This window comes from Orbicella franksi, chromosome 7 (assembly GCF_964199315.1).
Source record: "Orbicella franksi chromosome 7, jaOrbFran1.1, whole genome shotgun sequence".
Taxonomy (NCBI): domain Eukaryota; kingdom Metazoa; phylum Cnidaria; class Anthozoa; order Scleractinia; family Merulinidae; genus Orbicella; species Orbicella franksi.
In genome coordinates this window covers 10637136-10662739 of record NC_138151.1, presented here as the reverse complement: position 1 = coordinate 10662739, position 25604 = coordinate 10637136, and the positions used below count along the sequence as shown (strand labels likewise).

At 39.7% G+C, this 25604-nt stretch overlaps 2 protein-coding genes and 1 pseudogene across 2 annotated transcripts; 2 read left to right on the top strand and 1 right to left on the bottom strand.

Moving 5' to 3' along the window:
- Positions 1-178: 178 nt before the first annotated feature.
- LOC145493223 (trace amine-associated receptor 1-like) lies at positions 179-5458 on the top strand (annotated as a pseudogene).
- A 3906-nt stretch (positions 5459-9364) lies between these two features.
- LOC145491653 (uncharacterized) lies at positions 9365-14647 on the bottom strand. The gene is made up of 2 exons (XM_081470866.1): positions 12727-14647; positions 9365-12456 (listed from the first exon to the last, which is right to left on the bottom strand). The coding sequence occupies exons 1-2, from the start codon at positions 13798-13800 to the stop codon at positions 10465-10467; spliced, it is 3066 nt and encodes a 1021-aa protein (XP_081326992.1). The 5' UTR covers positions 13801-14647; the 3' UTR covers positions 9365-10464.
- A 2135-nt stretch (positions 14648-16782) lies between these two features.
- LOC145492176 (adenosine receptor A3-like) lies at positions 16783-21689 on the top strand. Its single transcript, XM_081471517.1, has one exon. It carries the CDS (start codon positions 18840-18842, stop codon positions 20127-20129), a length of 1290 nt encoding a protein of 429 aa, XP_081327643.1. The 5' UTR covers positions 16783-18839; the 3' UTR covers positions 20130-21689.
- Positions 21690-25604: the final 3915 nt, after the last annotated feature.

Below are 25604 nucleotides of genomic sequence, written 5' to 3'. Positions count from 1 at the left end.
ATAGATGTAGACGTTCTATGCGAACAATTAAATTTCTCACCTTAGGCGACCCAAAAGATCTCTCTAATTTGTTGGCGGCCAAAATCCGCTTTGAGAGAAAAGAGTTATTTCTCCAATTTGTCTCGCAGACTTTCACACTAAAAGCCTTTGGCACTTTCCAAATGTGCACTTAATTCAAAGCTGCACTTTTTGACCTGTCTGATTATTTAATGTAAGGACTCAGCTAACCTTCAAATAATGGCAGCTTTCATGTCAAATGATACAGCGACAAATTTCTTGCCGTATTACTATTAAGAACGAACGTGGATCTGAGGCGAAATCTTCAAGCCCTAACAAAATAGCGGACAATTATTTGAGGGAAATCATTATATCCTGGTTTCGCGAATTTGAGGTAAGACCGAATTTTGAATCACAAATATTATTTCAATACTCTAAAGACGTTCTTTTCATAAAATTGAATGTCTGATTCAGTACACTTTTAACGATTCTCACTTTTTTTCTTTTTGTCCACTCGGCTGCTTTCCTCCGGCTTAAATCATAATATTGATATTTCCGTCGCCCTATACTCGCCTTTTGGAGGATTTTAAGACGTTAAAATTCACTCCTGTGCTCGTTAAGTCATCGTTTGTAAGGCGGGACGGGGAAATTTGCATAACCCGCAATTACAGCGTGCAAACACAGATACATTTCTCCTACATGCTGCCAGACTACTTTGCCATCAACAAACTGTTTTTCCAATTAGTTTCTGCGACTTTTACAGTCCAAGCTCTTGGTATTTTCCAGGTGTGCACTTAATTCAAGACGGTGCTATCACGTTCTATAAAATTTAAATTGAAGGACACAGTTACCCTTCAAATAATGGACCTCTCGATTTGCGAGTTGTCATCTTAAAAGGATTCAGCGACACACGCAAACAACATTAATTAAGAACTAAAGACGAACTGTTCTCTTTTCTCTTGCGCACAATGTGACTTTTTGGCTAAATGAACAGTTCCTTTCAAGAAAACGGCCGTTTCTCTAGGCTCAATCACTGAAGTTTAACCTCGAGAACCAGAGGTAAAGCAATTTTGAATGATAAGTGATGATAATTGAAACATTTTAATGTCCTGAAGCCGATTTTCCTTTGATTGAGCATAGATAACAGCAGCTAGAGCAGCTGTTGGAGCCCAACAAAGATCTTTTCTACACTATGTGGTTCGCTTTTTTGGCTTTGACTAAGTGTACGCACAACGCTAGTCTGTGCTACTGCTACCCTCCCAGAATGCTGCATGCAAGTATAGTTAAACATCGATACTCATCAGACTTACCACCTATTTGTCCACTTGGATCCCAAAAAAATCTGTGTGGCAAAATGCATCATCTGTACCTCTGCATATTTTTCTTGAATCGTTTTATTCCCTTTTGAATGTGGTTTAAATTCAAGTAAGAAAGAGAACTTAGTGAGACTGAACATGCATCATAAAACAAAACAGTGTTGAAAACTAAATTTTGACGTCACTCGCCATTCAGGCGAGTGACTGTAAACTTGCTGGTGCATGGAAGACTAACGTTTTTTTCCCTTCCGAAGAAACAAATAAATGCTGCAACAATAACATCAACGGAGACAATGCAGATTTATTTCCTAGCAAGCAAAATCCTTGTTCCTCTCGTGTGCCATCTGCAGTTCTCAGGCACTAATAAATGCCGACTCAAATAGAGACCAAGACATCGCTTCATAAACATTCAACCGTTGTGTAAATTCACTGCGAGGGATCCGCATTTTATTGTGTCTGATTTCGAAACTCTGAGTTTTGTTTTATTAGCTTGGCAAATTAGTCGGGCATCACGAAAGATAAGCAAAATGGAAAATTAAAAGAATATTTATTAATATTAAACTTAAATAATTTCCTAAAGATGAAAATCATACTAACCAAACGGCGAGTGATCAATGATTTGCACTCGCTCAGCGCTTTCAACCTCGCATGGGCGAGCGGGCGAGCGCTAATTCCTAACACTGTCACAAGCTTATTTTAGATATAATTATACTGGCTTTCGTCATAGGATTGACTGAAGGAATCGGCAGACAGGCGTAAAAAAGCTGAATGGCTGAAGATATGTGATCAACAAACGTGGTTGGTTATTTAACGAGCCTGAATACAATTGAGAGACATTCTTCATGTACAGCATGGACCTGAATAGCAACGAAACAACCACAAATTGTTCCAGCACAACGTTTTACTGCAGGTACGCACCGAACAGATCATGGGAAATCAGAGGCCCAGCTAGTTTTTACATGATTATAGGCCTCACAACAGTCATGATTTCATTCCCTACATTATTTTGAACGCATTGATAATCCTAGCGATAAAGCAAAGAAAAGAGCTGCAAAAACCCTCAAACATTTTTCTGTCAAGCATGGCCGTTACGGATCTTCTAGTTGGTGCTATAACTATGCCGACATCTGCCACGATTGATTTTTTTATGTTAGGTCAAGTTTCCCTTGAGCTTACCTGTATGTTATATTCGGTGAATCGTTTCTTTCTTCCTTCACTCTTCCTTGTTACTTTGCATCACGTGACTATCATTGCTTGGGAGAGGTACGTGGCGGTACAAAAATGGATGGACTACAAGCTTATTATCACAAATGGCCGCCTCAAAAAGATTGTGATAGGTACCTGGCTCTCGGCGATCTTCCCAGTGACTGCAAACTTTATAACGAAAGCGGTTGTTGTGGATCCTAGGATTTCGAACGGCTTTTTAACCGGGCGGACTGCTGTGGAAACTGTTTGTCTTTTTCTTGCTGTATTCTTTTATCGAAAGGTTTACCTTGGAATACGCAATCGGAAGCTAAACGACATCTCTCAAATCGACGTCCTAATAAAACGAAAACTGGAATCTTAAGTTGCCAAGACGACTGGTTTATTAACCACTGCGTTTATATCCTCGTTTATCCCCGTGTTTGTTTTTGGTATCTTACGAAATGCTGTGCCACTCTTTCGTTCGAATGCTGCTAGCCTCTTTGCACAGATATTCATGCAGTTGAACTCTCTTTTTAATCCGCTGCTTTACTGTTATAGAGACCGCCGTTTTAGGAACGCTGTTCGAGAGCTGTTGGGGTTGAAAAAGCCTCAAGCAATACAGTCAGCAGTTGGTGCCGCTCAATCTTTCAGGCGAAAGGGTCCAGTTAGGTCATCAGAGCTCCACATAGTAGGGAAACGTACGCAACGCTTGACAAGATCAGTATCTTGCAATCTAACTGATGCTTTATATTCTATTCATGGAACACCCAGTGTGGTTATGTTGAAAAAGTCTTTGTCTGCTTCCACGATTGATACATGCAGCAGCCCCTTAGATGGCTAAGATCCGGAGCGGCCTTCATTCATCCTTCATCATTAATATTCTAAGATCGAAATTCTCTTATTCCAGTAAGACTCTATGAGATTCATTAACTGCTTACTGTCATGGAGCGGTTGGAAGACCAGAAACAGTGAGAGCAAACATCTCGGCTCCATACGTAGCACCTTTGAACAGCGACTCGATCTGAGACAGGATTTTGTAACTGCAAGGAGCAATCTATATGTAGACGGAAGTACAAACATTTCAGTCACTTCCGATGTAATTGTGAACCAAAACCATCTCATGTTTCTCTTAAACTCTTTGGTATTATTTTGTCAAGAAGCTCCCCGTTTGTATTTGTATCCATGTTTGCAATCAATTGTATAGATAGATAGGTATCCGTCCGAGTAGCCGCTAATCAACTCAGCGGTTATCTTATTTTATCTCGGTAGATACCGGTACGCCATGTATTTCGATACATGCATATTTCGATATTACTGTACACATCATATCATCAAAGATGGCGGAATGTTTTATCTTGGGTTTTGATAGAAATGCGTATCTTACAGTAGCAGTGATGGCTCTCTCTGGATTTTCAACGATCTCTTGAATGGCGTTCTCGACAAACTGTTGATATCTGTGATGAAGAAAGTGGAATGGCAATGCACAACACTACGATATATGCATTTTATATAAGACGTTGCCATGGACATAAATCAAATTGCCTACTGTAGTGAATTACTGCGCTTAAAGACTGATAAATTTAGAACATGATACACTGGATTTCATTTTCTTTTAGTTGACCTCTCTTGTTGCAGAAATACTAAACCAACGACAGCTGAATGAAAATGCTTAAACAGGTGTCACACGGCCATTTTTGAAGGAGACTCTTCTAACTAAGAGGGATAAAATATTTTGAACCTTCATTTAGAAACCCAAAATGTGTCTCAGGTTTGAGCGAAATCGGATTTGAGCTGTATAACGTCCTGCCTAGTTCTCTCATGGACAAGCTCTGAAGAACCGTTATTTCCTCGTTTATTTAATTGCATATTTTCCATTTTTACTCTACTTTGTAATATTCTCTCCTTTTATATGGCAAGGCAGTCTTGAGTTAAATCCAAATGTTCTGATTGGTCTTGTTTCTTGGTGGGGGTTTTGCCACACGGACTGTCTCCATGGAAATGTTTTAACGGTCAAAAGCCAGGGGGTGTTTTTCAGTTCAAAAGCCTAGCCTAGCTTGCTTGAGCCGCACTGGGGAATTTTGGCCATCGGTCGTTTTTGTACGGACCACGTTGCGCTCGGGCCGTAGTACCACGACCTCGGGTCAATATTCCCCAGTAACGCCTTCGTGCTCGGATAGTAAGACGCCATTTTTTTTTTTTTTCAAGGCAAGGGCATCAGCTCCCGCACGAGCAGTGCAAGTTGCGGACTTACGCTCGTACAGACAGTCTTGTCACAAATTAAAAAAATAAATTAGTAGGTATGGGATTCCGCGCTTGGGCCAATAGGTGCATAGGAACTTCGCTACAAATACAAGGACAAATTTTCGTCCCTCCCAAAACAGGTGACAATCCTATTAAATTCTAATAACAAACATTATTACCATTATTACAACATGTTTAATTCTGGTTTGAAATAAATGTTATCGCCTCAATCCGCTCTCACATTCGAGATTCCTTGTCGCAGCTGTATGGTTATCTAATTGTGTGCGGTGTTATAAAATAATTTTGACTCAAATCTAGGTAACAATGACATGAAATAGATCTAGAAAAACTTTTAGGTACGTGAAGATGCGACCCTAAAATTTCGATATTTGCAGACATAAGAAAGGGAAGAAAAACTCGGCTACTCTCTTCAATATCAAATGAGGGGGAGGTTTTAAAAACCTCATCATTTTACAGTAAATCTTACTTTATTTGTCAAATTTTTCTCGAGTCAATCCGCTTTCAGTTTGATGATTCAGATTGGCTGCTTCATTAATCTTATAAATTCTCCGAATGTAATATGTCTAGGTAATCAAATGATTTCGAGAACAAATTGGAATAACTAACTCAGAAGAAGATTTTTCAACTGGTAATGCGAATACAATTTGAAGAAAAAATCTAATTAAGGAATAAGTATTAGTGATAACTAGTGATTAATCCAATAACTACAGTAATATAATAAGTAGAGAGATGTTGAGTAATGTAAGTAGAGTAATGCAACGTTTAGTCCTGTACGAATGTTTCTTTAAATAAAAAAGGTAATAAAAATAATAATAATTACGGAATTGACAGGTGTAATAAAAGAATTTTAAATGTAATGCATAAATCAAACCAATGGCCAAAACTATGACATATACGTCTGTTACAATAGAATTACGACTTTAGCGAACTCTGTAAATACAACGGCAAAGAACTTTCACAGAAACAAGCAATTTTTCTAATATGTCGGAAGAATCTTCACGTACAAAAAGTTCGCTTCCTTCCATCAACAACCCTTATTCCGCCAATCCCTGAGCCAAGTTAGAGTTTTAATATATTGCCTATTGCTGTCACATTTGTCCTAATTTTCATATCCAGTAAATCAGTGCAATTATTATCTTTTAGTCGCTATTAGAAAGATCATCACCATTTATTATATAAACACCGATGAAATACCAGAAGAAACATGATATCTTCACACATGAAAAATAACATGTTATTTTCATATGTGAAACGATCACGCTGCTACGGTAACATAATAAATCGCGCCTTTCGCAGCGAAAGTTAAATGGTTCGTTATTTCATTGGTGTTGATATAAGTACAGCATTACATGCCCTCGCGGAAATACGAGATTTCTCTACGACTGTTGAAAAATATTTCACTCGTTCGCTGCGCTCACTCGTGAAATATTTTTCAACACTCAGGGAGAAATCTCGTATCTCCGCGCGGCCCCATTTATATGGTCTCGGGTACCCGAGACAGCCCTTTCGCCAAGGCAACTTTAGCGAGCGTTTATATGTGAAAACGTAGTCCCTGTAGGCCGAATCAAAGTTGACCCTGCATCATTATTCATAACCGTCATTGAATAATCAAATGTGCAAATATTCCTCTTTCTTTGAGTTTCCCTCAGTCATTCGATCACAGTGGGTTTTGCCGAGTTAATTTTCTTTGAAACAAATTTCTACTTTAAATCTAAATCTAGGCATTACGTGACACTCGCCACGCCGAGAGTTGTCACGGTTGGGCGAGCCAAAGCGTTTATATGAAGAAAAGTTGTCCCACTTGCTAGGGTTACCTACCCACCGAGGCGAGACAATAAGCCCACCCGAGTTGTCTCGCCCCCCGAGACGGGTTCACGATCCTAATGTAAACGGTTGGTTGAAGTTTGCAAAGAAATAAGCTAAAAGCTACCTCGGCCAGGGCAACTCGGGGGAGGGTTGTCTCGGGTACCCGAGACCACATAAATGGGGCCTAATATCCTATACTTATTTTGAGCTGAATCTCATTTTCACCTTAATTTCTGCTGGCTAAATCAACAATCTCTTCCAAGGAAACCAGACGATTACTTGAGTCCAGTCATTGTATCTGTTTTCGGAAAATTCAGACTAACGCAATTTTGGAAAAAAACACTACTTATATGTTCTAAACTTTGTTCTAACAGTTATGTTTATGATAAATCAGTACATGTAACTTGGAACATGAAACTTGGAATTGAATTCCTTTTATAAGTTGAATTAAACGAAGTTACGAGTTACAGAACTGATTCATAATGGTAATTGAACTCAGTGGAGTGCAATTTGGTCTGAAGTCATACGAGTGATTTCAAAATCGAACGAGCGCGCAGCGCGAGTTCGATTTGAAACCACAAGTATGATTTCAGACCAAAATTGCACGACACGAAGTTCAATTGCCCCTTTTTATTAGATCGATTTTGAAATCACACGATTTCATCGTCTTAAATTTTAGATTTTTGGTCCCAGTAGCCGGTTTGTTCAAAAAGCGGAACCGCAAACGCCTTTGCGTGTCATTTAGTATGCAAAACGATGTCATGTGACGAAAACTCATTCGAGCATGACAAAGAAACAAGCAGTTCTGAAATCAGAACGAAAATAGTCTACTTCAGGTACAAAAGTTCAGTTCTCGTCGCCTGAATCAATGATGAAAGGCCTTCCTTTCTTTTGTGGTTGAGGCTGAGACTTTCATTGTCTTTAGAGAAGGAATTTGAAGGTGCATCCTATGTAATTCTGCGATCGATTTCTTTTGAGTTGTGAAACTCCCTCGAGTGCACGATGCCCAGTGGATAGTACGTTTTTTTTTTCCTTTAAACACAGTTTAGTGGCATGATTTTAAGGGAGTCCAGCTCGTTATCATCTCCTTTTCTTTTTGTGACCTCGGCGTAGGACTCAACACTCAGGACCTTGTCAAGTTCTTGCGGCGCCATTTGTTTCAAGATATTTCAAAGATGGCGGGACTGGCAGCGGCTTCGTAAGACGTTCGTTTATTCACTGTTTTGTGCAGTGGGGCGTATTTTGACTATGTTTATTCACAGCGACAGAGTTGAGCTCTTTTGTTGCTTCGTTGGAAACTACCGCAAACCTGGAAACATCTACCTTGAGATGGCTCTGAATTTGTTGTTGTGTGGTTTTCGTTTGCTTATGTTTTACTGGACTCGGTATCATACGGATCTTGAGCAGATGTTGAAGAAAAATCGCCAAAATATTCGTCAAAATGGGCACTGAAAGTTGGAAACTTCCATTAAAGTAGGTCTTCTGCCTGAAGGAGCTCATAATCGTCATTCAGAAACTGTAATTAATTAAATTCGTCAATTTTTTTGGAAAAAACTACAGTAACAACAAAGTTTTGGCAATAGTAGTTGCAAAATTCTCCACACAATGGCTTTTTGCCTTTCATTTTCCTAAAATTTTATTGATTACTTTAAACTTATCTTGAGATGTGATTGGTTGTTTTGCTTTACTGTCCCATTTTCATTAGCTGAGAAAAAGATGCAATTTAGTGCAAAAAATAGTGCGATTCGTGAATAAATCGCACCACTGACAGCCAATCAGATTGCAAGGATAACCAGTGATTTCAAAATGGATTTAATAAAGGGTTAAACTGTTTTCTCTTACTCTAAAATTTAAAGATAAAAGAAGAGGATCACGAGAAGCAGTGTTCAAAAGTAATAAGTCACATACTAAGATTTCGTGCAGAAATTTTCAGATTTGAAACGTAGTTTATTTACTGTAGATTTCGTTTAGATAATTTTCTTCGAATCAGTCGTTTGTGGCTTTTGAGATCCGTGATTTCAATGCCATGTTTGATTTCTTCAATTTCAAATATTAAGAGTGGCATTTATCAAATAACGCTATTTAAAAAAATACCAAAGTTTCTGCTGACCGTGAAATATTCATCATCTGTTAGCACCATTTCCTGTAACTAACAGCGTTTCCAAGTTTTTCCATAAGTTTTGTTTTCATTTTCAAGACTTTCCCCATATGTTTGTTACTTTCAATAGTCAAACATTTCCAAACTTTATTAAAAGCGGCAACCGCATGATACTTCTTTTCCCTTTAAGTAATCAACTTTCTTTACATTTCCGACACTTTTTCCTTAATTTCCATTCCAAACGACAACGCTTCGTGTCCTTGGAGCTAACGCTAAATCGTTTCTGCCATCACGGTTTATATTTTTAATTTTTTCTCGGTAGTATATGACTTTGAGCAACTAACGACGTATCATGCTACATGCGAATTGTAAGACCTTCCCGTAGTAAGACCTTCGTAAACTGTTCGGCTCAGTGTGGTATTTTGCTCAAACCCCATTTGAAAGAAATAACACTTGAATGTTAACTCATCGAAGTAAGAGGGTCAGAAAAAGTGCCACAGATCCACTAGAAACCAGTTGCAGCCGCAACAGGCCACAGGAAAGCAGTTTCTTCCTACAGTTTTAACTTAACAATCATTTGCAAATATATAACTTTGTATTTTAAACGCGGGAAAATTTACCACGAAAAAACTGAAAATTGACAGGCAAAGAGGCCGATTTCAAGGAAAACAAATTAATTTGTTGTCGCAGCTGTTTGGTTAGGGAAATTTTAAGAGTAAATGTCAGTAAAAATCAAAGATTATCGAAAAAATCGCGGACACGGCCAAAAATCGATTTGGCTCATTTTTTGCCTGTAGGTAGCCTTATATAGTAAACAAACGGAAATGGGGTTAGATGTTTGAAATATGCACTTTAACGGGAATAAACCGTTAAAAACTTTCGGCGGGTCAATTGCTCAAATTTCACCAAGCGCGATCCTGAAATTATGCACTTTTCGGACAGTTGTCATACGAACAAAAATGTAACAGAAGGACTTTTCTAGCTATAGAAATATAGAGTTGGACTTGCTTAATCAAGACAAAGTGATAGATTTTGTCTCGTGTTATTCCTGGAGGAGCTACGTCTCTGTTAAGAGACGACATCTTCGGCCTTTTGAAATTAAGGCAAAGGTGGCCTAGAATAGCTTGGCAAATAATACATGTGGTAGTGTCTCAAAGTTTACAATAACACTACCAAGAAGTCTTGAAAGATAGTTCTTTTCGATTTGGGTTTTATTTCTTTGGGACCTTTGACAATCAAAAGATGACCACCGGCCGTAATTCGGTTAAATACTATGACGCCATAATGAGATGCATAATAACAAAATTAAACGCGTTGTACACAAATAACTGTTTTGGTCAGTTATATCTTCACTGGCCGTTGAAATGACTAGAAACATATTAAAATGTCTATAACTACACTTGATTTTCATATACTGTGACAGGAGAAACAAATTTCGACTTTTCCTACCCTGTGAATCGCGCCATAATTCTGCATAATTCTGCACACAACAGGTTGAACATTTGAATTGCACACAACAGGTTAAATTTGCCACACAGCCGTTAGTTTACGTTTGCTTCGCATCCAGTGAACATGAATTCGAGCATTTACATCCCTTCTGCGCCTTCTGCACTCACCAGTTTCGAATATACTGAAAATCGTCAACACAAATTGGAGGAGATGCCACCAGCAGCGGCGAGCTCGAGTGACTGAAATGCGATATGTAGAACTCTGCTGTCACGCAACGCCCTCTTAAAAATTATATACGCACCGCGTTTTATAATCAGCGGATCAGTTATTCGTGAAACGTACAGGGCTCAGTTACTTGGAAGTGCAGGTACACTCCTGGACTAATTGTGTGAGTCGTGCGATGTATGGCTTTTTCCTCTTCTGAGGTGAAATGTCAGAAATATCCAGCCCAAGGTCGATGCACATGTCTCTCAGCCTATCCACTCTGAAAGTTGTGAGTGTACGTTTTTGTACAAGTTCGCAGATGTTAAGATCGAAAGATACAATCGGATGCTGAATAGCCACATCTCTCATCACATTCGCACACACAGCAGATAGATGACTCTCAGCTTCGGCGGAAATTTCGTCCTCGTCGGAACTCTCCATGGCCACTTCTGAGACGTCACTGGCTTTTGCTTCGTTACCGGCGGCTGTAACTTCTAATCGCTTCTTTGCTGAAAGACGGCTAAAGAAGCCACTAATCTGCTGCGACGTGAGGACTTCATCAGGTTGAAATCGGCGTTCCCCCGCTTGGTCTCTTGCTAAGCTCATTGCTTTCGAAACTTCCTGTGGATCGCTTTTCCGTCCACTTTGCTCCCCTTTTTGAAATTGGTCAGTTAAGAATTCGGTCTGTTTCTTTGTAAAACGCACTTTTTTCTTAATTGTCTTCAGGGCCCAACCCATTGGAAGAGGCAGCAAGGCGTCACTCTTTGCTTGGACAGTAACTTGAACGTTTGGAATTTGACTGCATCCCTCCGTCAGCTTGGAAGAATATTCTCTTTTAGCTCTATCGTAGAGAGTTTCCTGTTCGAGCATCATTTGGTGTTTTCCAGTATCTAGGTGTGTCTGGAGGTTTGCAAAGCGACTGTATGCTTTTACACATCCATCCTCTGGACACGGGAAAAGCATGTCGTCTGGCTTATTTTGACCAATACTGCTTCGATCTTGGTTTTCGTTTTCAGTTGACAAATCTGCTTTGACAGAGCTTTTCTTGATATGTCGGTGTCTCACAATCTTGAACGGCGGTGCGCCACTTACATTCTGCGATGGGGGTTCTAGGATTTCCAATTTTTCGGGCTGCTTCATGACTCCTTCGAACTTTGCCCATGGCACTACTTTACCGGAACCCACATTGAATGCTCTCCACACTCGTACGCCAGTTTCATCGTACTCAAAATTGTTGAGTAAGCTTATGCCATCCCATTTGATATTAAAGGTGCTTGACGGCTTGGCAGCAACATAGCTTGTTTTCACTCCTGTGGTTCCTTGGCCAGATTCAATGGCTGTTTTGAGCTGTAAAGCGTTGATGACATCATTGCCTTCGTTTACGTACCTTCCAACGTCTCCTTTGATTGTTGCTGCTTTGCGATCACATACCCCCTTTCCACCTTGAGGGTCCGAGAAGTCGTTTCTTACAACAGCCACTCCTACGGCATCACCGGCCAGCTTAGCTGAGATGATTGAATTTCCGCTATGATAACAGCCAGCGTTATCTTGTTTGTAATAAGCCATTTCCAGGTCTGGAATTTCCTTTTTCAGGGTGGTGAGGCAGTCAAGCATTATCGAAGCCACAGTCACACTGTCTTGGGCGCAGCTTTGAAATACGTGAACAAGTGTTTGCGATTCAAAGTGCTCAGAACCCTCTGACCGTCTTATGGCAACGCTAATGTGCCATGGCAATCCTCGCTTCGCAAACCAGTCTGACTGTGCCTCTCGATATTTTCGGGGCATATATTTCATTGCCCAGTCCTGGACTAACAACACCGATCGGCTGTCGAGTTTGGCTAAAACTGAATGCTTCGCCTCAGCTTGGTGGACTGAACGTAGCTGATGGGCTTTCCAGCTAATGATATCATCCCTTGCCTGTTTGATAGTATGCAGCATGTCAGCTTGATCTTCTGCTGACGAGAGCGCAATTGAACACTCATCTTCTATGGTACGCGTGACTTCCTCTAACTCATAACACTGCACACATGACTCATTGTGGAGGTGGTCGCAGGAGCTCCGAAATTCTGCATTGCTTGGATCACTTAGCGCATAAATTCGACAATGATCGGGAACCTCTGAGGCCTCCACTGCATGTACCTAAAAAAAGAAGTAAAATGACAACCGCGTGATTCAGTGCATATTTGCAAAGCAACGCATGCGCATCGACATTTCAGAAAGATTACTTAACCGATTCTCAGCGTTGTATACATGTGTGTAAGCGTATTACAGTGAATTGCAACCTCTTGTTTCATGAATTAAGCATAAAAAAGACTTGGAGAGAAAGAAAAAGGTAGCCGTATATCATAGTAAGAAGTCTACTACATCACTTCCGCAAAGACAACGCATAATAATAAAATATGCACCCACCTTGTAGTCGCCCTTTAGGTACTGCTTCGACAAACGAAGTTGCTGCTTAATTTCCCTCGCCCATTGTTGAGTCTTGCCACAGTCAACAAGCTTGTCTACGAGTTTCTCTAAATGATCAAATGCTTCCGCTCCTTGTGCTGAAAAGTTATCAAGTCCTTGCAGAGACTTGCGAACAGATGAAGAACAGACGGCCAAAACTCTCTGTAGGGTTCTCTTACTCATAGGCTCAAAGTTGGTTTCACAGCAGTATTGTTGATACTGCTGGACAATGCGCTCTGGTATCATTGTTCTGATCACATTGGGTGTTTTTATGATCTCACCAGTTGACAATTTCAGAAGTTTTTCCCCAAAAGGAACATCTTGAATTACGTGTGGACTCGTTATGAAAGAAACAAAATGTTCTAATTTTACAGGTTCAATTCTCATTCTCTTTTTCTCCTGGTTTGGAAGAGGAGCAGCTCTTCCATGTAACAGCCTGTGGCGTCGGGCAATGTTGTAGCGATAGCTAGTAACGGTTGGAATAAACTCTCTCATCTCCTTAAGGGATAACTTATCTGCCATCAAAGAGAGTATTTGTCGTCTGGTGCTCCAATGTTGCGCGTTCAAGTAGCTCTCAGCAAATGCACTAAGAAGCTCCGTCTCTTTTTCACTTCTACCTTCGACCACAACCTGACTCTCTCTGCTTATAGCATGACGATCACAAAGCTCCGTCCACAGTTCTTGCGAATTTTCAGGTGCCAGAACATCAAGCATTGCAGATATACATTGCTGAGCTTTCCGTAGGTATCTGCGTTTAGTACGCTCGTGCGCTGTATTCCACGGCACTGATAACGTGTGACGTACTGGACTGACGTCTCGAAGCTGTAAGAAGCGATTAAGCTGCTCCTGGGACTCGTTGTCTAGACTGAAGCCTTCATCACTCTCTTCGGAATCTTCCTGCGGAAAAAAAAGGCTCTGCCGTCTGGATGTGGAACCTTCTGGCAGAGATTCATCACCAACAGTTACAGGACAAGTAATGGCAGGAATATCAAAGTCACTCGCTTGTTCATCAACCTGACAAAAAAGTGAACACATTGCTTTGGATGGCTTCGAAATGAGATCAACCGTGTGCAAGCGCAGGGTGTCGTGTATAAAAGCGCAAGTCGCATGCGAGCTGGAAAGTAATAGTCGATAATTAATTTAATTGACTGGTAATCTATCCTGATATCTTCATCCAGTTACTACTCAGTATTGTTTTCCATTTGGAACATTTAGAAAAAAAGTTGAGAAGCCATATATTAATTTAAAGCCTTTATTATTTGGCTATATTTTGGGATGTGATTGGCTGTCCGGGCAGGACACGCTTTTCCAATTCTTGTGCCATGCATGTCTTGCCCAGTCGTTGACGGGCGGCAATGGCGCCGTTTTGAGGATGCGCATGCAAGTTATCCTCGACACGCCCTTCTCCCGCGTGGGTTGAACCCCTGAAAAGGGCGGAGAAGGGAGAATTCAGAGAACGCGTTAAGGTTTTTCACTTTCATTAACTATATTGGATGGAAATTTTTCATAAACATTTTGAAGAAACTCACCAAGCTTAGACCACATAGACCTTCTGTGATGTTTTCCATACCTCCTGTGGCACCCAAGTCCTGCGATTCTAAATGATTTTTTGTTTTTGCCAGGGACTGTCGACATCGTACACAAATTCCTTTAATATTTGGAGAGAAAGGATTACTTTATTCTTTTCTACTTTACACATCCCCCTTGAACAAATAGCTCTGAATGTGGCAAAAGAACAAACCTAGCCCAGGGAAAAAGCCCCACAAACCTCAAATTGATTACGCAATCTGTATTTTACCTTGTCACAAGTCAGTCTTTTACGTTCCTTTCCTTTTTTCCGAGCATTGTTGGAAGGAATTCTAATATCTGTAAAATATTTCAATTCGAGTGTTCCTCTTTTGATTAAGTCTTGAAGAAGGTGAAAATGTTGAGTAAATGCCTGTGTTTGAACAAGGTTCCGACGTAAAAGTATTTGCAAAACTCCTGAAAACTCGTGAGACATAAAAATAATTTTGCTGTTAAACTTGGCGTTACTTTACGCGGCAGTGAAGTGATTTGAATTAAGGATATGAAGTTTGTGATTCCCGCCAAGTACCCTGCGTGAAATGAGAAGCTATACGGATGTTTATCCTTGCATAAAGTGAGAATAAACATTGTAATCGCTTACCTGATCCGACGGGTACGAGGTTTTTCGTAAGCTCAAAAATTTGTATTGAGTGCTGCAAACTAATTCCCCTTTCTGCTGCGGGTACTTTTTCAGATTCCTTTTTGTGACCGGAGACATCCTGAGGCACAGAACATAATCTACTAGTTCTTCTCCATCCGATTCCAAGGCTTGATCGATGCAACGGGCAAACAGTCATTTCCGAAAAATTGACGGGGTTCACGAAAATCCCGCTTCTTGCTAAGAGAAGTTCTATCTCTGTCTCAACACCTGAGAACTGTAAAAAACGCTTGTGGCTTCTGATAACCTTGCTGCACGATGACAGCGATACTGTCTGAGTGGACGGATGCCTTGCGCGTTCCTCTGCACCACAAACGCCACCAACAATATCAAGGAAAGAACAAGACATTTTTTTTCTGCTGGAGTTTAAGCAACCGTTATCTTTATTACTTTCACCGACGATTATTACGCTTTTGCTTTTTGTTTACTATCGTTAACTGGTTACATTTGTTTCCCGTGGGAAAATTGAATCGTTATTTTCGTTCCATAAAGTTTTCACTGTACGTTTTAAATTTGTGACATTTTGTAAAGTCTGTTTCTTTGCTGTATCTTTTTTGTTCATGACGGCAATATATTTGTTTGGATTTTATTCGTGAGGCAGAATGTACTGTTAGTTGATCTCGTTACGTGACAGATTATCACATGTCACGCAGTCGACACGCAGACAGGAACCTGTGCAAATCGCTAGCGGTGCCTGCCATGTTGTACAGGATCTTTCGTGTGTGGGACGTCAAAAAAGCCGAAATTAGGATCAAAGTAGACTAAACGAAACTGGCTGGCGACACGCTATAGAAAATGATAACAACAAGTAACTTTTAAAGTTTACCCATCACCGGCTCAGTGGCTTCAGTGAGTGCGCCGGTCGGCCCCCTTTACACCAACTTGCAGAGGACAGTATTTCGAAAGTATCTTCCAAGCAGCATAATAAGGGCCTATAAAAGATTTCTAAGGTAAGGAACTATTGATGTCAAAGCAAACATAACAAGCTAAGTGCGGCTGCGACTCAAACAATGCTTTGCTTGTGTCACTGCAATGTTGATGTTGTTCATTTCAATATGGCGCCATTTGCAATTTTACCGAAGTTTGGTTGGTTGGTATATTGAAACAGTAGAAGATACCAGAAAAATGAAACGATAAATTTGAAGACCTACCTCAGAAGCCCTCGTGATAGTATTGCTGGAAATTTTGAGACACTACCACATGCATTTTTGCCACAATATATTAGGCCGGGTTTGACGTGAACTAAAAATGGCGAAGACGTCCTCTGGTAATTAACCCGTGGTTTCATCAGGAAGGACACGATACAAAAAATATCAGTATATCTTGGTAAAGGAAGGCCAACTGTATATATTTATAACTTGAGAATTCCTGCTGTCGCATTTTAGTTCATCTAAGGACGGCCTGAAAACTACATAATTTCGAGCTCGCACGCACTCATTTTCGATCATGCAATTCATTACGGTTTATTCCCGTCAAAATGAATATTTACACAAACTAACCTCATTTCACTTTAGCTAGTACCTATAGCTACCTGTAGACAAAAAATGGGACGAAACGAATTTTTGACCATGTCCGCGATTTTTTTATTTTTCTTTGATTTTTAGAGACATCCACTCTTAAATACTATAAGTGTAATTTACTAAATGAACGTAATTAATGAATTTACTGCTGTAAAATAATTTTTGACGTGTAACCTAAATAAAAATGTAAATTATTATCAATGGGTAGAAACATGACATACACCTGACATATATGACATTACAGTAGAACTTGGAGATTTCCGCACTCTGCAAATGTGTCGCCAAAATTTTTTACACAAGCAAGCAACTTTCCAAATACGCGTATGTCAAGAGAATTTTCTAATACAAAGTGTCTACTACTTCCATTTAAACACTTAGTTGAAAGTGACAAGTACTGTTGACGCTGTAGGAAGTTTCCATTAGTTGAAGGATGCAGCGACCCTTCAACTGCAAACAATAGACTACTTGAAATTTCCAATCCATTTGCACTAATTTTCATACCAAATAAATCACCGGCAAATGTTATATTTTACTGACTACACGCAAGATTATCATTCATCTTGTGTTGAATGTTGGTCAGTTTCACGTTAATTTCTGCGGACTAAATCGAAAGCCTCTTTAAGAACACAGCCGATTACTTGAGCCCAGTCTTAGTATTTCGTTTTCGTGAATCTCAGGTAAGGGCAGTTTTAGATGTAATATATTCGTAAATGTGTTAAAATTTGTCCTGAAAATCATGTTCCTGATAAATCGGTATAGTAGCTTGGAACTGAATGTTTTTATTTATACATTGAACTGAATGAGTCGAGGAATTACAGAATTGAATCAGGACCGTTCCAGGTGAAAAGACAGGAATATGACAAAACTATTATCACTCTAAGTAATAAAGAGTCTGCACACTAATTTCACATTACAATTTTACATCTTGTCACCCAGCTGTGTAATCTATCGCACAAAGATATGCTTCTGGATTTTGGGTTTTCTCTCGATCAAAAATTTAAAGAGATAAAATAAACTCACATGAAGCACTGCTCAGGGGTTAAAAATTCAAAACCATGTTTATTAGCTGCAAGTTTGGTTCCGATCATTGTCTTCTAATAAGTTGTTTAACGGTTTAATTTTAGTCGCTGTTTGAATTCTTGACCTATAAATATTGGGAGAAAGATTAACCAAATTAACCAAAGTTTCCGCCTACCTTGAAATACTCATTATCTGTTAGCAGACTAACACTCCTTCTAGAAACAAACAGTTCATCCAATTTACCTCAATGACTTTCGTACTATTTACCAAATGTTTGAAACTTTTAATTGTCAAATTGAAAGTACCTAACAGACAATGAAAGCGACAGCTGCTGTACCAAACGATATTTCATTTTCACTTTTTTTTTTTTCCATTGGAGTAATCAACTCTTTGTACTGCGGACACTTTTTATATCGATCTCTATTTCAGATGACAATGCTAAATGCAATTCTTAAATGCTTTCACAAACCAAATTCGAAGTTAAAAAGAAATTAAAGCCGGGTAAAAGACTGATAAAGCATGGTTGCCATACAATCGACTCAGTTTGGGTATATTGGATGTAATGCGCCCTAAAAAAAGCGGAATTGGGAAAAGTTAACGGACGATTCTTTCAGGTCAATACATTCAAAGTTACGGCAAAACTGGAACATCAGCTACATTAGCTACAATAAAGGAATATATGTTTTCTTACATGCTTGGTGTAAAATGGAAATACGAGCAAAACAACCCAGCTAAAGTGATACTTACAAAAGTTAATACAATAACTGCAAGTTGTTGCAATTATTCTCCTATAAGGACTTTTTCATGTCCATTGTTGCAATAGACCAATTTCGATATGTTAAAATTCAGCCTAAAACAATAGACCGCAGTGCGAGGCTCCGGGGAATAAAAACAGAGTTTGTGGGGTTTATTACCCGGAACCTCGTGTTGAGGTCTATTGTTTTCGGCTGAATTTTGATACATCGAAATTTGTCTATTCTGATGTTTTGGCCTCATCGACGACCACGACTATCGATAAAATTGGTCTTATCTGTAGTAAGTCAAATTTTGCTAGAAAGAATATTTTAAGGAATTTACAACCAATACACATGTGCTTGATATGGAAATGGTCGTGACAAATATATTTTTAGAAAGAGGTTCCGAGTGGCAAATATTACGTGTTTCATTCTTAAACATTATAGGGTTAAAGGACCAGAAAGACTTCAAAACGGAAGACTCGTCGTTCTTGTAAGCGACAGATCAAAGGCGGCAGGTTGTTGTACAGTCATTGTAGGTCTCCAATAGAGGTTCTTTCTTCATACCACACCAAAATGCGTCCGAGCAACACTGCAACAACCATCAACTCTTCCAATTCCACATTTTATTGCCGGTATTCTCCAAACCTATCATGGAACTTAAGTGACTCCCATTTTCACTTAATCATAGCCGTCATGACATTAATTGCTTCACTCTCTACCATTCTTTTAAACGCTTTGGTGATCATAGCCATAAAGCAAAGGAAAGAGCTACAAAACCTTCCACACATTTTGTTGTCCAGCTTGGCAGTTACAGATCTTCTAGTCGGCTTTACGGTTATGCCGCTATCTATCACTGTTGATGTCTTCATATTCCTACGGCTTTCGTTTGAGCATGTATGCTCGTTACTGTTGGCGAGTCGTTGTTTTGGCCCCTTTCTCTTCTCAGCTACCTTACATCACTTGACTATTATTGCTTGGGAGAGGTACGTGGCAATCCAAAAATGGATGAACTACAAGATTATTGTCACAAAAAGGCGTCTCAAAAACCTTGCTACGGCTGCCTGGCTCTCAGCGCTTCTCCCGTCGGTTCCAGACTTTTTGATGTCAGTGCTTGGTGTGGATAGTAGATTTTTGGCCGCCTGGTTAACTGTATGGTCTTTTGTATGGACAGCTTGTGTAATACTTATTGCATATTTCTACCGAAAGGTTTACCTTGGAATACGCAATTTGAAAACAAACGAAATCAGTCAAGTCAACGCTCTCATGAAATTGAAGCGTGAATCTAAAGTTGCAGTGACGACTGGCTTATTAACCGCCGTTTTAATACTCTCTTTTCTCCCAATAACTGTGGTTGCCTTCTTAGGAAACGTTTTCTTGGTCTTTAATACAAATGTCGCTTTCCGATTTACATGGGCAGCAACGCAGCTGAACTCTTTATTGAATCCGCTGCTCTACTGGTATAGAGATCGCCGTTTCAGAATTGCCATTCTCAAGCTGGTGGGAATGAAATCTCCGCCTCAAAAATTTCAGCCGGCAGTTGATGCCGCTCGATTTATCACGCGAAAGGATCCTGCGGAGCTCAATAACATAGACAATAAACCTACTACGCTTGTCCCACAATCAGGATCGTTCACTCCACCAGTGGTTTTAGATTCTGTTCATGGAACACGGAATGAAGCTATTTTGAAAAAGTCATCTTCTGCCCCCGCGCTTGAGCAATGCAACAGTTCCTTTGAAGGCCTAGACCTGCAGCAGCCTTCTTCCATCGTAATAACCACCTCTCCAAACCATGCCGAAAGCAGCGTGCAAAGTAAAGTGAGGAAAAACAATCCTCAAGGTATGGCGGATGCTACCATACCTTGAGCTAAGCCGGACGTTGCACCGCACCTATTTAGGAATAAGCCAAGATTGAAATCATGCCTGCCGTAAAAAGCTGGTGCTCAAAGTTGGGTGTTAATTATGGGCAAAGCCTAGATATGGGACCTTGATCAATTATAGGTATAATGGGCTATTTTACCACCATTTTTGCACTAAAACTGATGAAGTTGTTTTCCCATTTGCTACGTCAGAATGCCATCAATATCCAAAACCGCCTGTTGTGACATTTAAATTGATGACGTCACAGAGGACATAAGAAGATCGCTAATTGTACGAGACGTAAAGATATTTCCATTTTCAGGAAGGAACTTGAAATTGAAAGCAATACCCTTTCGGCTTTTTGAATAGCCCTTATAACTTTCACCTTTTTTCTTTTTCTTTTTTGATTTTTTTTTTTTTTTTGCTTGAATACGTATAATAATACCACGCCGAAAGCGGCCTGGTTTGTCTTTGCTTTGTTTTGTTTATCTTGATGTGTCTAAAATTGTGTTCCGCAGAAAGAGCTCTTCAAATGGTGCCGGTGTTATCGTCAGTTCATTGACAGAGCAATTAAGGACAGCGGTTGAATAACATGTTTCTCTAACAATCACCTAATCAATTTGTCAGTTTTAGTTGTTTGCAACCTACGTTACGCTGTTTTCCTTGTATTTTGCTTATGTATATTTGAATTCGAACAACATCAAGTTGTAAGAACGTATATGTTGCCAATTGTTCGCGAATCGAAGTTTCTTTTTTACAATCAGTATATAAATTAGATCCATAGCACCCAGAAATAAAATAACCAAACATTTTGCATTGTACATCAGGGTATTATAAGAAGCAATTAGATTATGAGCTCAAGATTTCTATTTAAACAATTGTGTTTCTGTCGAGGAACTATCGGCTGATAGTTGCCCCGCGAAGATTTGATGTTCTTGAAACAAATATTTGCCCAAGAAGCGAAGCTTCGAGGGCAAATATACTAGTTTTAAGAACATCAAATTTCCAAGGGGCAACTATCAGACCGATAGTTCCGAGACATAAACACTCTATTGTCTTTGTTGTTCACCACTAAATTTTCTTCCGCGCGCCAGTTCAAAAATCAGATCGAATTATTTTCGACTTTTTTAGATGAAAGCCGTCAAAGTCAAATGTAAAATTTAGTAGGAAGATAAACAAAACCCACTTAATACAATTTCAATTGTTTATTTTTTTATCAGCTCGCTTGTTTACAGAAAATTTTTCACGGACGAGTACTATCCATCCGGGTGTTCTCCTCGGACGGGCAGTATGGGCTGATGGTGTCTCTCCGCGGATGAACACTATCGTGTCACGTGATCAATTTAAACCAATAAGAATCGGAGAAAATTTAGTGGTGAATTAAAATGCGTGATAGTTGACGAGGGCGCATCCTGAGTCAACTATCACGAGAGCGACAGCGAGAGCGAATAATCTAATTGTTTTAGTGTAAATCTACTATTCATTCGAAAATATATCTAAATACTTTTCACAGACACTTCGAAAAAGCCAAGAAGAGGCCGCCATTTTTTTACAAGGACTCACTGCGACGCTACTCACTATCTATCACAGAACAGATAGTGAGTAGCGTAGCCAATCAGAGAAAGGCATTCGTCATAGAACGCTGGTAGATTTATACTAACAAAAAATAGATTTACTAAAAAATCGATTTTCAAATCGATTACATTTAAAAACGAATAAATTTTCTATCCAACAATCGAGATTTGTAGCTACTTTTGAGAACCTATTGCTGGCAGACGTCCGCCATACTTGCGAAGTTCACGTGTTTGAAAGCGTGCTCGTGTTAGACGGTTTTTACAATCGCCATTTTTAAACACCAAATGGCTGATTTGAAGAAGCAGACGTAGATAAATGTTTTATTTTTATGTCGCATTGCTGAATTATTTAGAACGAAACTGTCGGTAAGACGGTTAGTGTTTGTTCCTGTAATCTTCGGCTTATATTCTTCTTCATGTTTTCATAGAGTTGTTTTTTGTTTATAATTGTGGAAAGCCTAAGCTTCAAGTCCCTGTCCATAACTATGGAAAATAACTCGGCAAGGGTCGAAAATTCGATTTCGCTCATATTCCTATGGTAGATAGGCTAGGGCATGACAAAAACTACTGGATAGTTTTTTTGGCAAAATATCCTTTTATATTAAAGAAATATGCAAATTACCAAATTCCGTTAAAATCGTCATTTGACGTACCATTTTATTAAACAAGTTTGAGAGCCTCGCATGCAAAACCACATCATTCCTCCGTCTTTAAAATACTCAAATATTTTTGTGCAATGTTTAATCGTGCACTGGGTTGATTTTAGGGAATGTTGCGGTTTTTGTTGGGTGCAAAATAATTAAATTTCGAAGACATGTATTTTATTCACTTAAAAGTACTTCGTAAAAATAATTGATTTTCACCATGCGCGAAACCTTCAAATTGATTAAGCTTCTGGTGGTTGAATTGCAGAAGGATGGTCTACGGATTCCTGTAAAAATTTCTTTGGGCAAATGATTGTGAGCGACGCGAGAGCTTTTCAAAGTACGTTAAAAATGCAGATATTTGACCATCCGTCGTCAAATTTTAATTTACGGGTTAGACATATATTTTAGCTCGCGCCACATGTCTTGAGCTATATTAAGTTGAAATAGACACAGAGCTGATAATTTCGAAATGTTCTAACCTTATTTTCTGTAAAGACAGGTCCAAAAGCCGATTTGACGTGTTTCTGTCACCATTCGTCACACATAAAGCTGAAGTTTGCTTTTGTTTACACACCATCCGGTGTACATCGCCAACTGTCAACTTGTTTAATGGTCGAATACCATGAATCTGTGACCCTCTTTCGACAAATATGATCACCACTGCATCTAAGTCAAAAACGGCTCAGTGATTTGTAGATAGTTGCTTGCTTTGCACTACACCACAATATTACGTTTGATCATCGTTTGATCTGTTGCTGCTTGAATCCTTGCTTGCGGCGGTTCCTTGTTTGTTCGTCACGCAATGCTGTCATCCCATTTTAGGGGGTAGGGGTACGACAATTTCTATCCTAATAGGTAAGGCTTCGTATGGCTTGGAACCACAGGGAGCACACAATCTCGTTGAGTAGGAAGAGATCAAATTAAGCAATGAAAAGAATAAATAGTTAACCATTTCCCGTGTTGTCATCTTTTAATAGACCACTGCTACCTACATGCCCTGCGTAATACTGTAACGCTAAACTCGTACCTATTGTAGGTCTTTTCGCGCTGTGCAATTATTTTTGGTTTACATATGATACAGTGGGCTACCCTTGGGGAAATGGTAGGTGGCCGCTTAATAGGGGTTGGCCGCTTAATAGAGGTTGGTGAGCCTTGAATATTTCACTAACGGGTTATAAATTTATTAGTTAACATGGAGTCAATTCAAGACAATCATTACAGACGTCATCCTCGGAAACCCAGGGGCAGTTAGTGAGAGCGGGGAAAAGTCTAAACGGCTGGACTTCTTCCCCGCCCCCACTAACTGCCCCTGGGTCTCCGAGAATGACGTCTATCATGATTGTCTTGAATTGACTCCATGTTCACTGAGAAATTTAGCTAAATTTATAACCCGATAGTGATATATATTATTGTAGGCAACATCCAACACGCTACTTGGCCTTTAACCGTTAAGACGAAATGTACAATTTAACGAGTGCGAACAGAAGCGATGAAAAGGGAGCGGTTGCTACAAACAAAATAAATTACAAGTTATAGACGAATACAATAAAAGAAACAGAAATAACGAGCCGAAGGTAGACGATACTTACAAACGTTGTATGACTAGGAAGCTGAGGTACACGTAAAAAAAGGAAAACGGCAGGGCGGTAAACGAGACGAGAAGACGGTAGCGTCGCGAAGAAAATGCACAAATAAACTAGAAAGACGCATACAAAAGGGGACTGAAACAAAGCAAAATTATGCGAAAAAACCTAACAGAACATCGATAACGTGAAAGCGAGATAAACGAAAAGAATGCGATGATCACGAAAGAATGCACGCACAAACGGAAAAAATAACAATTAAATGCGGCTGCAACATATATATATATTTTTTTTGTTGTTTTTTGGTTTTTTTTTTTTTGCCGTATTCAGCACAGGCGTCGCAACCTCACGTCTCGAGAAAATACAGAAAAGCAAAATATAAATTAATTCTCGGACACGGTGTATTTATTCCTGAAAGCGTCACACGCGTGTGGTGTGAGTCCAGGCTGAAGGGAATTACACGCGTGAAACACACGCGAGGGGAACGAGATTTGTACTTTTCAAGGATCTTCGCGATCTCGAGAACGAAAACGCGAGTGTAGCACATCGCTAAACGCGCGAGGATGCAAAGAAACAAGAAGAAATGATATGGGTGAGAATTTCCAGTCCTAATTGTCAAAGTTGAGAGATTTTTACCCATGAAAGGAACGTGTGTAGATTTAAGGGAGGGCCAAATATGGAAATATAAAGGATCTTTACGATCACGAGTACGAAAACGCGGATGTGGCACATCGTTAAAAACGCGAGGAGGCAAAGAAACAAGAAAATCCACGCACTGTCAAACTTGAGAGATCTCCACGCGTGAAACACACGCCTAGCGATTTAACGGAGGGCTAACATTTGCGCCTTTCATGAAAATAAAGGGTCCCCAAACCGAAAACGCGACTGTGGCACGTCGCTAAACGGGCGGGAATGGAAACAAACAAAAAAACAAACAAAAAATATATGGCTGAGAATTTCTAACCCACGCACTGTTAAACTGAAAAGATTCAAAAGCGTAAAACACACGCGAGGAGAACGAGGGAGGGCCTAAATTTGCACCTCTGAAGGATCTTAGCGATCTCGAGAACACAAACGCGACTGTGGCACATCGTTCAACGCGCGATAATGGAAAGAAACAAGAAGCAATGATATGGGGGAGAATTTTTAATCCACGCACTGTTAAGCTGAAAAAATTGCACGCGTGAAACACACGTGAGGAGGACGAGGGAGGTCCAGAATTTGCGCCTTTTAAGGATCTTAGCGACCTCGAGAACGGAAACGCGAATGTGGCACATCGCTTAACGCGCGGGGGTGAACAGAAACAAGAAAAAATGATATGGGCGAAAATTTGCAATCCACTTACCTTCAAACTCGAAAGATTCGCACTCGTAAAGTCCTGTGATACCCACAATAAAGTGATCACTGCATTTTTGCTTTCAAATTTTAATATTCTTAACCCAATGACTCCTGGGTGTTCAAGTGACTTTGCATAAACTAAAATTTTTGAGAAACACACTAGAAGTAAACATAGATAGATCGTCTGCTCCGCGGCAAAACCAAGCTCTGAGGAAATTAGAGCAGTTTAATAAATTATTTCCAAAGAAAAAAATGCGATTGCCTGTTCCGAATTTTTTTATTGCCCTTTCTTTTCCTTTTTCTCGTCCCTTTTACACTCGCTACTTTTTGCATTTCAAT